This window comes from Protopterus annectens, chromosome 14.part0 (assembly GCF_019279795.1).
Source record: "Protopterus annectens isolate FY-2018-M chromosome 14.part0, PAN1.0, whole genome shotgun sequence".
NCBI lineage: Eukaryota > Metazoa > Chordata > Ceratodontiformes > Protopteridae > Protopterus > Protopterus annectens.
In genome coordinates this window covers 769,438,602-769,451,497 of record NC_056748.1, presented here as the reverse complement: position 1 = coordinate 769,451,497, position 12,896 = coordinate 769,438,602, and the positions used below count along the sequence as shown (strand labels likewise).

General features: G+C 40.9%; 1 protein-coding gene across 1 annotated transcript in view; it reads left to right on the top strand.

Moving 5' to 3' along the window:
* Positions 1-12,896, top strand: part of GLUD1 (glutamate dehydrogenase 1) — a 563,305-nt gene that overhangs the window by 521,810 nt on the left and 28,599 nt on the right. The window contains exon 12 of the mRNA XM_044056503.1: positions 12,243-12,305. Coding sequence (XP_043912438.1) covers positions 12,243-12,305 — 63 coding nt within the window. The remainder of the gene's footprint in view (positions 1-12,242; positions 12,306-12,896) is intronic.

Sequence of the window (12,896 nt, the reverse complement as noted above, 5' to 3'; positions counted from 1 at the left end):
CCTGTTAAGCCAGACAGATACTACAGGGTTCCACATTCTCATAAATTTCTATATAAAAACCCTGCTGCTGACCCAGAAGCTATTTCTCAGGGTCCCAAAGGGGTCAAGGCTGCTACTGCAAAAAACCCTGTCCCCTCAGAGATTCTAGGGCACTGGACAGATGGGGGAAGAAAGTTTACACTTCTGCTACCTTGGCTGTAAGGGCTGTAAATTGTCAGTTTCATATGCTTAAATATCAGCAATACTTAATGTCTCTGTTAAAACAGAAAATGTTGACAAATTCTGAATGTTCTGAGAACAAGGAATTGCAGGATTTATTGCATGCAGCTGAACAAGTGGGAAAACATACTTTGCAATGTGGTTATGATTCGCTGGAGGTCTCTTGCAGGGCCGCTGTAACAGGTTCTATTATTAGAAGGCATGCTTGGTTAAAGGAACAGACTCTGCCTGATCATGTTAAACAAAATTATTGGATGCTCCATTACAGCATGATACTTTGGTGCTAAGGCAGAAGAGGTGTTGAAGAAAATGGAGGGTAAAGCTAAATCTATGCAGACAGTGAAAGATTTCTTACAGGTACAGTCACCCAGATTTAGCAGGAACTGGCCTTCTAAGAATTGGTCCTTTCCCGTGTCAGACAGACCACAAAGAGACAGATACAGACGCCCTAAAGGCAGACAACAGCCCCAGGGCTCATACAGGCCCAAACAATGGGGTGCTTCTATCTCCAAAAGTGGAGAAGACAAATCAGCCATATAAGAAACAGTTTCATAGTTTCATAGTATAATACTAGGCTATCTGCCCTGCGGCATTTTTAAGCCTAGCCATAGTGATGTGGCTTTTGCCACCCCATGAAATGGTACAAAAATGTACAGAATAAATCTAGAATACTGTGCCTCTGTCTAGTAGTGACGCAATGAAGGTCCCCTTATATAATAGAATTAGTTTACTGTGCCCCTGTCTAGCAGTGACACAGATGTGACCCCTGGGGTAAACTTACGATCTCCCATCCACTCATCAAGATTTCTCTTGAAGAGTCAGTGAGGGGCTCTGCCTAATATGAACTGGGATCCTGTTCCAAAGCATGGGAAGCCTCTGGGTTATGAATCTATCCCTCCAGCATCTCCTATTCATACTTGTGCCGAGGTTTAAGTCTTTAGCTCTCGTGGTCCTGATGGATTTGGATTTTTTGAGGTGGAGCATGTCCATCAGATCCTGATTGGACATGGCCTTGTACGTCAGGCAGAGATCACCTCTGAGCAGGCGGTATGCTGCTGAATAGAGCTGAATGACTTCCCTCTGCCAATGCCAAGCACTTATCTTTTGGCAGCACACTATCACCCAGGACAAATGGGTCCTAAATATAGTCTCTCAGGGCTACAGGTTCCACTTTCACACCCTTCCAAAGGCAAAAGGTATACCAGACCTGCCACACAATCAATGGGCAGAGGCACAAAAGCAAGTTTCATCTCTCATGGACATGAGGGCCATTCAACCAGTACCACAACAAGAGCAGGGACAAGGATTCTACTCGAGACATTTCTTAGTACCAAGAAAGGACAAAGCATGGAGACCAATTATGGCTCTGTCTATTCTAAATACTTTTCTGGATGTTCCGAAATTCAAAATGTTGACTCTGCAACAGCTTCTGCCCATGCTGGCAAGAAAGCTTGGCTTGTAACTTTGGATCTCAGAGGCATACCTGCATGTCCCAATCAGACAATCTCTTGCAGAAGATACCTCAGATTCATAGCTGGCTCAATGCACTACCAATTCTCTGCACTGCCCTTTGGCGTATCTACTGCACCCAGGGTCTTCACAAAATGCCTGGCTTCAGTAATTGCATTTTGCAGACAAAAAGGAATTCAAATACATCCCTACTTGGACAACTGCCTTATTCAAGCAGAGGCCAAAGACATTCTACTAAAGCATCTGGCGTTTGTAAAAAGATTACTAATTTGCGTATGGTACACAGTAAACGAAAATAAATCAATACTAGTACCCTCTCAAGAGATAATATTCCTGGGTGCAAGCTTAAATACAACTGCCCAGATGGCTTATCTCACGCCAGAAAAAGGCAACTGACTTCTTACTTCAAAAGCATGGTAACAAAGACCCAGTTATCTGCAAGAAAAATTCTGCAGGCTCTGGGATACATGGCCTCCTGCATTCTGCTAATTCCATATGCAAGACTGCATATGAGGAAACTACAATGGTATCTAAAAAGTGTTTGGACTCAACATTACCACAGCTGGAATCATTAATTTCACTCATTCCCTGCCTGCAACAGGAGTTTCGATGGTGGGCACAGGCCTGTCACCACAACAAGGGACAGCCATTCACTTCACCCACAGCCAGGCAAACGCTAACAGATGCATCAGATTATGCCTGGGGGGGCACACATGGCAGGAAATTGTATTCAAGCCAAAGGCATCTTCACATCAATCAAAAAGAGATGCTAGCTGTACAAAATGCCCTGACAGCCTTCAAGGACCTACTTCATCCAGGACAACTGCTGATAAAGACGGACAACGCCACAGTTATGTGGTACATAAACAAGCAGGGGGGCACACATTCCTACCCCCTCTGCAGACAAACCATGATTTTGTGGAACACATCATTGACCTACCAAGTACACCTGCAAGCACAATTCCTGCCAGGAAAAACAAATGCTCTTGCAGACGAACTAAGCAGAAACCTCATGGATCCTCACAAGTGGAAACTAGATCCACAAATCTTCAGCATGATAACAAGGAAATGGGGATGCCGAGACAGATCTTTTTGCCTCCCCTCACAACTACCAACTTCAGAGATTCTGCACAAGGACTTATCACAAACAAGCATGGAAAGTGGATGCCTTGTCATTCAGCTGGAACAACCTTACAGTATATGCCTTTCCTCCACTGCCTCTCCTCCCCAAGGTACTCCTAAAGGTCAGACAAGAGAAGCCACAAATGATACTTATTGCCTCAGATTGGCCACGCCAACACTGGTACCCAATCCTAAGGAGTTTTGTCCCAAGGCCCAGCCTGGACATTGCCTCAAATTCCTCATTTACTGACCCAACAAAACAATCAGATCCTGCACAGCCAACTCAGAACCCTAAATCTGTCTGCATGGCGGATAGTGTAACCATTCAGAATATGCCTCCCTCTAAACTGGTTATGGATGTTATTTTGGAGGCCAGGAGGCCCAGCACCAGAAAATCTTATCCAGAAAAATGGAAGAGATTCTGTGCTTGGAACCAGGCACAAAGAATTGACATGCTTGTCCCAAATATGCCTCAGATTTTACAATATCTAACTGACATGCTGGACAAAGACCTATCCTTCTCATCAATTAAGATCCATGCCTCTGCCATTTCAGCTCATTACAATGCCGACCCACCTATTTTTTCACATCCATTGCTTAGGCAGTTCCTCAGGGGGGCCAAAAGTATAAGACCTCCAAGGAGAGCACCAATACCTGCATGGGACCTCAATTTTGTCTTGGAAAAACTCACACCGCCTCCTTTCGAGCCAGCCAATATAGCTGAGATAAAATTCATATCATGGAAAACAGCTCTGCTCCTAGCAATAACTTCAGCAAGAAGAGTTTCAGAGTTACAGGCATTAATGGATGTGGAACCTTTTATTTTCTGCCATCAGGGCAGGGTTTCTCTTAAGACAAATCCAACATTTATGCCTAAGATGGTGTCCAGTGTGGCTCTTAACCAAACCATTCATTTGCCTACTTTTTTCCCAAACCCACAGAATAAAAGGGAGAGACTTCTGCATTCTTTGGACATACACAGACAGCTGCGCTTCTACTTGGACAAAACTAAAGCTTTCAGAAAGACTGAGCAACTTTTAGTGGCATATGCTGCAGGATCACAAGGAAAGGCTATCTCAAAGCAGACTATTTCAAAATGGATAGGGCACTGCATTCATTTCTGCTATTCACAACATGGCAAGTCAGTGCCTAAGGGCATTAGACCACATTTTACCAGAGCAGCAGCCACCTCAGCAGCCTTCCTCAGAGGAGTACCAACCAAGGATGTTTTGGAGGCTGCAACTTGGACTTCAGTGCACTCTTTTACTAAGCACTACCACTTACCTCTTTACTCTAAATCCAGAGCAGGCTTTGCCACTACAGTTCTGCAGGGCCTTATAGCTACTCCTAGTTCTGTTTGGACCCAGCCACCCAACCTCAGCTTTGGGATTCAACCAAAGTGTAATGACTGCAACAGTGAAACACGATGAACATACTACAGTTGTGTACCTACCATAAATGTAGATGTTCGAGTGTATTCACTGTTGCAGTCCAGGTTACCTACCCACCATCCCCCTCTCTTTGCTGGGACGTATCTGTACTTCTCTCTTCTATACAACCTATGTGGTGTATTTGCTTGTAGATGAAGGTATTGTTTATTTTAGTGCATGCTTTTATAAGCAATGTTTTTTAGCTTACCCTTTTGGGGGCACCTGACATCTGGGGCAAGAAAAACTGAAGAAAATGTCATCTGCTGCATCTTTTAAACCCCTGGCGCACTGACGTCCGGGAAGAGGCGACAGCAACTGACGCCGGACCAGGACTTTGGAATTCAGACCAACTGCGGGTAGCCTGCCAGCAGGATAACCCAAGTGTAATGACTGCAACAGTGAATACACTCGAACATCTACATTTACGGGTAGGTACACAACTGTACTTTTCAAGGGCAGAGAAGTTTTAATGCTAAGTCTATTTTCATTGTGAGACTGCATTGCTTTGTTTAGAAGATATATGTTTGTGCTGTAAAATGTAAAAAAAAAACTTTGAAATCCAAATCATCATAGAAGTAAAGCAGCATGCACATTACAGTGCTTATGGTAAATGGGGTGAAATAGCCAAGTAGTGGGACATTGAAATAGCTGCATGCAGGGGGGGGGGAAGCCCCAATCAACCATGATTTTGTGAAGGGGGAAGAGCAGCAAATTCAGACAGCCCCAGCTGAACCATACCTCTTAACTGTCCAGATTTTTGCTTTTTATTTTTGGTTTGTTCCTCTTGTGATTTTCTGGCAAGTCATTTAGGAATGAAGTCACTAAATAATGACAGACACTGAGTTTCAGACTTCATACTATTCAGAAAAATGCATCCTAAAGCAAGACATGTTGTTCTCTCAGCTGTCTAAGTTTATACAAGAGCAATTTGTAGTATTGTTTGCATGTTCCCCCACTATATTTGGCCTTGTCCAGATTTCCTGGGTTGAAGTTGAGAGGTACATGCAAATAAATCACTTTATAGAATTAGGTATATCCAAACATCTCAACTGTCCCCGATTTTGGCTCAAAATGTTTCTCTTCCCCCTAATCCCTCTGCAAAATGGCAAATTTGGAAGAAAACGTGGAGAGTTTACAGTTGATAAATAATTGTAATGATCAGAGTTATAGATTACTTTTAATTTCAGAAATGCATGTCGATTCTCATATTTTGTCAACAGCTCAGGTTAACGGTACTAATATTAAAAAAGTGTCCCTTCTTTGACAGGTTCCCAGTTGTGTTGTGTGGCTTTTTTATATTTTTGCAACGCATTTTTGGTCCGTTTTGCATAAAACTGTGGTTTTCTGGCAAATTAGTGACAAATCATTAAAGATTGAAATTATAAAACGACAGACATTTGAGTTTCAGATTTCATACCCTTAAGAAAATTCATACTAATGCAAGACCTACTATTCTATTATCTTTCTAAGTTTATAAAAGCAATATTTAAAAATTGTCCTTATTTTTGGGCCTTTGTCCCACTTCTGTTTATGGCTTTGCCCAGATTTCTTGTTCTAAGGTCGAGAGGTATGACAAATGTGTCAGGGGGACCATCACAGTCAGCCAGAGACATTTCAAATTGTGACATACTTGTTGCACCCCACTCCCCCACGTAGTAACTCTGGATGTGTCCAAGCAAGGCAAGGAGCAGTTATGTAGTGCAAGTGTGCAGAGTATCCCTCCATCCAAGGTAGACACAAGTACTACTGTGGCCTTTCATCTGTCCTTGATTTTGCAGAATGTTCTGGTTTTCTGTCATATTTTTATACAGTTGATTTTATGCGTCTTATTCAGAAAATGCATTTTGTTGCAGTGCCTGTTGCTCTTTGTTTAAATAATGCTTTAATGACCATCAGGTAAGCTTGCCTGAGACTGTAAGATACAAGTAATCTTTAATAAGCATACTGTTTTTGTTGTTGCCATGCAGAGAATATTTACATAAGTAGATGGCATATATACCTTAGGTGTTGAAATACATATGACAGTATTTGTAATAAAGGACAGGATTACAGAATTTTCAGAAGCTCGTTAGGTTTGTTGGAGACTTGCAGTCATCTTTGCAGGCTTTACCCCTAAACTAAACAGAGTGCCAGTCTATCATGAGTTCCATAACCTGTGCAGTAATCCTTTAAGCAATTTATCTTGAGCTTGTTTTTTGTTTGCTGTTCATTTTTTTTTTTTTTTACTTTGATCATGTTTTCCCCATGAAGCAAGTAGATAGTTGTTGTCAGGCAGCAGGTCTTTTTTGGATAACAAACATTTTTACAAGTGGGGGTATCGCAGACATTGCTACTTTCAGCATGTTACTTGGTACTTTTATAAAGCTGAATATAAATTATAATTAGATCTCCAGTGCAAGGATAAGTGGTTTGAGTTGAGTGCTGCTTGTTTTTTTATACTTGATTTTGACTGGCATTCCAGTAATGTATTTAAAAAGTAATTTATTTATTTTTCATGCCTCACAACCTTTTCATTTCTGTCTAGATATTAAGTAAGCTGTCATGTAGCCAATGCATTGAAATATTTTTTTTCTTCTGCAATTCATTTTGTCTTGATTGGACTCTCATAATGATGGTTTGGCACCCAGGGCAGTGTATTTAAAGTCCCAGTTTTTGCAGCAGTTGGCATAGCTCCACCCCTTTCTAGTTGGACTCACCCCTTCCCATTGACCCCACCCATTCAGCTGTCTCCTGCAGCCCCCCTTTGATTTGAAGTCACCAGCCACCACTGGTACTACAAGAGGGAATTTCTCCGAAAATAAATTTGTATTACCAGGATGTCTTGCTTGGTAAGGATGATTTCTATTTTTCTTTTTGATTTCATAAATACTAGAGAATGTAGTAGCTGTTTCCAAAAGAAAATGGAAAAAAAGCTGATATGGAGTGTTTTAATATGGTCTAGCAGATAGAGGAATAAATACTGAGGAGGAGGAGGTAGTAGGTTTATAACATTTTCCTCTAGAAAGTGCAAACGAGAGAGAAAAAATTAAATACAAGGAAAAAAGAGGTAGAGGAGGGTTTATGCTAATCTGTGGTGCTACAACATGCTTAAGTCACACTGTTTTATTAACCAAGATCTAACAACAGTAATAGACTGTACAATGGAAGTGTTTGGGGAGCAGGAGACTGGGTCTTTCCCTGTCCAACAGGAATGGTCAGAACACAGTAGCGGCAGGTGTAAAAATATTGGTAACAGGCTATAGGGATAGCTGATTTGCATAAGTATGAATTAACACTGCACCTGTTGTGCATGCTCACTGAAGCAGTTGCAGAGATGTGCAGGATATTATTAGCACATACATAAAAATAAATATATACTCCACTTAACATAATGATCTATTGCCACTCAATTCCTATCCCAACAGTAGCTGCTGTGACTAGCGAGACAGCGACATAGGTTACTGCAGTTTTAGACAGGCTAAATGTGCAGGGAAGATGAACTGAACAATAGTTATTGGTGCATTGTAAAAGAAGGCACAAGAATAAGCATGCGACTTCTGTCCACATGTAAATAAAAATAACATTTCATAACTGGGACTCATCCATCGTCATAGCCATCAATAAACCCCATTTTTCCCCAGTTTCTACTTAAGGTCAGGGTGTTGTCAAATGTCGCCATCTCTTTCTCTGTTCAGTGCCACTCTCTTACCTTCTTTGAGTCTCATACCGGTCTTCCTCAGCTGTTGTCTCACACAAGTCAATGCTTGTCTTTGCTGCATGTTCTCATTTCTTCTTACCTTCTGTCTGTTTCTCTCAAATCTTTTTCATGAAATCATCATCTGCTTTCCTGCACATGTGCCCTTGCCACCATAGTGTGTTCTCTCTGATCTTCTCTGCAGCTGAAGCTAATTTTGCATCCACTCTAATATCTTCATTCTTTTGTCTGTCCCACAGTGTGCATCCTGTAATTATCTGGCATACTTCATCTCCATCACATCTTACTTCCTCAGATGCTGTGCCTTTACTGCCCAAGTTTCTGTACCATACTGAAATACTGGTTGCACCACTATTTTCTACACCTTACTTTACGGCTGGCAATCTGCCAGGTGACTGCAGCCCTGCTGATTCTAGCTTTGACCTTTCTCCGCAACCACCCCTCTAAGATACTTAAAGCTATTAACTTGTTCCACTGTTTTCAGCTGCTTCTTATTTCCCCCAGTTGCTGCCATGACAATTGTCTTGTCAGTACTCAGTTTCATCTCGTGTGCTTTCAGTTTCACATTCCATCATTTGCTTAAGTTCCCATTCCAAGTCTGCTTGTAATGTTGCATCATCTGCATACAACAGCTTTTTTGATCTGTCTCCTCCATCCTGTTTGCTAATGGAGTTATCAGTAGTACGAACAGCACTAGGCACAAAGCTGCACCCTGGTACTCTCACTGGGAAACCCTTCTGTGAGTGAGCATTTTTCAGCTTCTGCCATTGGAAGGTTGTATATAGCCTGCACTAATTCTACCAATGTTTCTTGCAGTACAAATCACAGGACTGCCCAAATCAGCTTTCATGGAACCTTGTCATAGACTTTATACAAGTCTAGGAATGTTCATCTGGGCTCCTTCCTCATCTGTAGCTTCTTCTCATGTACGTGTTTCACTGCAGACATATCTAGTCTGTTGTGCTGCATCCTGATTTGAGTCCAAACTGTTCACCTGTTATCTCAGTTTCGTCTACTCAGTCAGTCATCCTCGCCAGAACCTTCATGCAGTGTGACAAGAGTTTGATACCTCTGATACTGCCTGGTCATGAATTCCCCCTTTGGTCTTGTGCACAGGCACTAGAATACTTATTTTCCAGTCATATGGGATATGCTTTTCTTTCCATACTGCCTTGAGTACTCTCGGGGGAGGGGGCATTTCTCACCTAACTCATCCAGCTTTCATGATCATATGATACAACTTTGTAATCATGTCTGCTGTAATATCTTCCTGCTTCTTTCTCTGTCTTCATTTTCTTTAGTGCTGTTCTTTCTTCTAGGGTGCGCTGTTCTACTTTTAATGTAGGCTGTGTATGGGGAAAGTACAGTTTTCTTCATTTTGAAATTGCGGGAAGTACTCGTTCTGTGGCCTAATGAGATGGTTTTTACTGGCATCCCTTTTGAATGATGTCTGATAACTGTCTTTCTGACTTTGCCTTGTAACCTGATAACAGTAAACTCTCGGTTAACCTGCAACCATGGAGATTGGTTGATGCCTGATAACTGTAGTTTCTAGTTGCCTGAGTAATAATGTACTATTATAGTACTATACTATTTGTTTGGTTTGACTTTTTCTTAGGTTGGGAAGAGGGAAGTTATTCCTATCTTCCTTTTTTAAAACTCTAAAGCTCTAAAAATGTAAGGTATGTTTCTGCAGGGGATAGCGGAAAGTGCAACACATGAGAATTGTACTGTATTTCTTTGATTTTTTTTTTTTTTTTTTTTTCCTCTGGTTGCATGAGAGTTCTGGTTCCTTGAGTTACAGTCAACAGAGTTTACTGTAGATTTTTGACTCATCTGCAGTGTCTCTTTACAGAGGATGGTAGAGTCCCTCTGATGACTTTTTTTTTTTTTGCTATTGCAACTGCTCTCTTAGCCTCTTTGTGAACCAACCTGTATTCCTTCTTTGCCTAATCCATCGTTTTTATTTCCCAATTCTTCCTGGACGTCTACATTACACCACTAGCTTTCCTTATTTTTTAAATTTTCTTACCAGGCTTGGCCGCATATTTTTTCCGTACTCTGCATGCTGTTTTGAGATGCTGAAATTCTTTTGACGCCACATATTTCCTCCTCTTCCTGGGGTGTTTGAGCCTGGAGTATTTCTTTGAACACTTGTGCTTTTGCTCCACTCAACTTCTAGATCTTCAGCCAAGTCTCTGACCATAGAGCATTCTCTGACCTTTGCTTGCAGCTGATTTTGTCCATCAGTGGTTTATACCGTGTGCCAACTGTTTTGCTTGGAATGACTTTCCAATTTCTGATTTTACACCAATGCCCTTTTTTTTACCAGGTTTACCTAAGTTGCATCTAGATCGTAATAATAATAATGACAGTAATACCCATTCGGTAGTCAGGTAGGCCCACTAGACACATGGTCCCTTTTCAATAATAATAATAATACCTAGTTGTTGACTAGTTAAGCCTACTGGACTAAAAGTCCCTTTTCGGGCAGTGATCCAGGCATTGTCTTGTTAAGAGACTTGCTCAAAGTCACATAGGCAAATGAGGGCTAAGGGAATCCAACTCTGCATGTACCACAAACTACAGCTCACAGCCTTAACCCTCTGTGACAACTGCCAGACTGTATGTATATAACATAGCAACTGAAACATTCACGTGTAACACAAGATAATGCTTAAACAGTGGCTTGACTGCGTGATTTACTACCATTAGGGTGCTAAACTAATAGAGCACAAACACCCATAAATCCTTCTCTCAGTACCACCATTCAGACTGACAGTTAAGATGGTCAAGATATGACATGTACAATTTGCTTTACAGATGCCCATTTTTCAGTTATAGATTTTGGGATTGTTCTGTTTGGCTATGGGCAAATGTGGGAATCGCCACAGCTGATTTATTTGGGCACAAGGGTAAAGCTTAAAATACCAAAGCCAGCCTTGGACAAATCTGTATTATGCATACATTTATTATACAATGACATTATTTGTAAAATGTGAATGTAAGTAATGCCATAGTAAGGTAAAACTTCTATATTGTTCTGTCTCTTGCTGATGTGAATGTCTAAGGATGACTTAGCAATGTGCTATGGATACATACAGCCGTGTACATATAATGGTGCTTGCATAGTGCATCAGTTCATTGCAGTTGCTGTCACTTTGCTTTATTTTAAAAATTGTGCTGTGCATGTGTGTGAGGTAAGGGCTCCGCATATCTGGCAACTGATGTATGCAGCCACCAACAAACGTGGGTGCAATGTGTTTCATTCAGATGATAGTGATAGAGGAAAAAAGTCTGCAGCTCTGTATTTCTGCGGCTATGTGGCTGTCAAACTGCTTTTCTTGAGTAATGCTGGACTTGCTGTGGTCATTGTCTAATCAGCTCTTAACTTTACATTAAAAAAAAAAAACTTTTATTGTATAATTCCTTGCAGCATCTGACTGCAAGACTCTGTTGCAAAGTGCAAATTGAAAGTCGGACAGACATTACTTGTGCCCCACTCTATGCTGAAAAAATTGACCTTCTAGGACAGCCCTCCATTTGGAAAACATTGCCCTGTAAATTTTAACCTTTAGTGTGGCAGTCCTAGTGCATTGGTCTGTACTTTATCACAGGTATTATGGTTTATTTTGTTTTGCTGTTGGTTTCTTTTTCAATATTCTGTTAAGTGTTTTCTACTTATACTGTTCGTACAGGTTTTGAAATGTATTATATTACGTCATAATATGGGTACTGTAAGCTATTTTTGAGGCTGTAGTACTTACAGCCTTCCTCCATCAGTATTTCTTGGTGTAGTACTTTTGATCTCATTCCTTGGCTTAAAACATCAGACTGAATATGAGATGCAGTCAGTTTCATAGCTTGATACCTCTAATGGCTTCAGCTTGAGGCCACAAAGTCTTGCGCTCAAAAAAGCATTCCACTGCCAAAATATTAATGTCAGGGAATAGATTGTGACGTAATGGCTTATACTACAAAATGTGTGTAATTCCTGTAATATTGATCCTGTATTTGAATGCCTGCTGTTATGGTTAGTGTTGTCACACAGTTGTAATATGTTCTTTAGTATCAACTTTTAAGGTGTGTACTTTCTTCTGTAAGAGAGAAAAACAAAATCAAGACCTGAAGTGTTAAGTGGTTAACAGTTGCACTCCATGATGATGGATTCCCCAGCTGTTGTCCAATACCACTGTTGGGCAGAAGGGGTAATTGAGTCACATTAGTACATTGTGGGGAGAGGGTGATTTTGTTGAGCCTGTTGCCCGTTCTTTTCTGAAAGAAATATTTTTTTCTTTGTTTAACAGGGTGCTTCTGAGAAGGATATTGTTCATTCTGGCCTTGCATATACCATGGAACGTTCGGCTAGGGTAAGTGTTCTGTTAATTTAGACCACAGAAATTTGATGGTTTAATGAAACTATGGTTTGTTGACGGCACATTTTCACTAGTGCTTATGAGTTGGGACAATGTTTGAAGACTTTTTATTTGTATGGACCAGTCTACATTATTATAGATGCTTCCTAAACTGATAGCCAGTATTCTACTAAAATTCTCACTAGGATATTTCTGTTTTGTATATACTTTAAAAATTTGTCCATGTATATCCTGTTTTGTCTAGCTGTTTTCTATACATGACCTGCACAACTGCATTTAGCATTTTTTTCTACTGCTTTCAATAAGAAGCTGATCGCTGAGCTTTTATCTAAGAAAGAGAAAGGTATTTTTATATCTGTCCTTAATTATCCCACTTCTCTGTTCCTCCTTAAGTCTGCTTTTGGTGGGTTGCAACCTGTGGACTCCTGTCTAGCATTGAACGAAAGATTGCAGGGTGTGATAGGTCAGGTTGTTGTAATCTGCATGGCCAAAGGGTATTTAGTCCACTTTTGAGGCCTATTCTTTCCACCTTTAGCATGCCCCTTTAACGGGAGATTGAGAGGACAAACAAGGAAGGACTCCTGC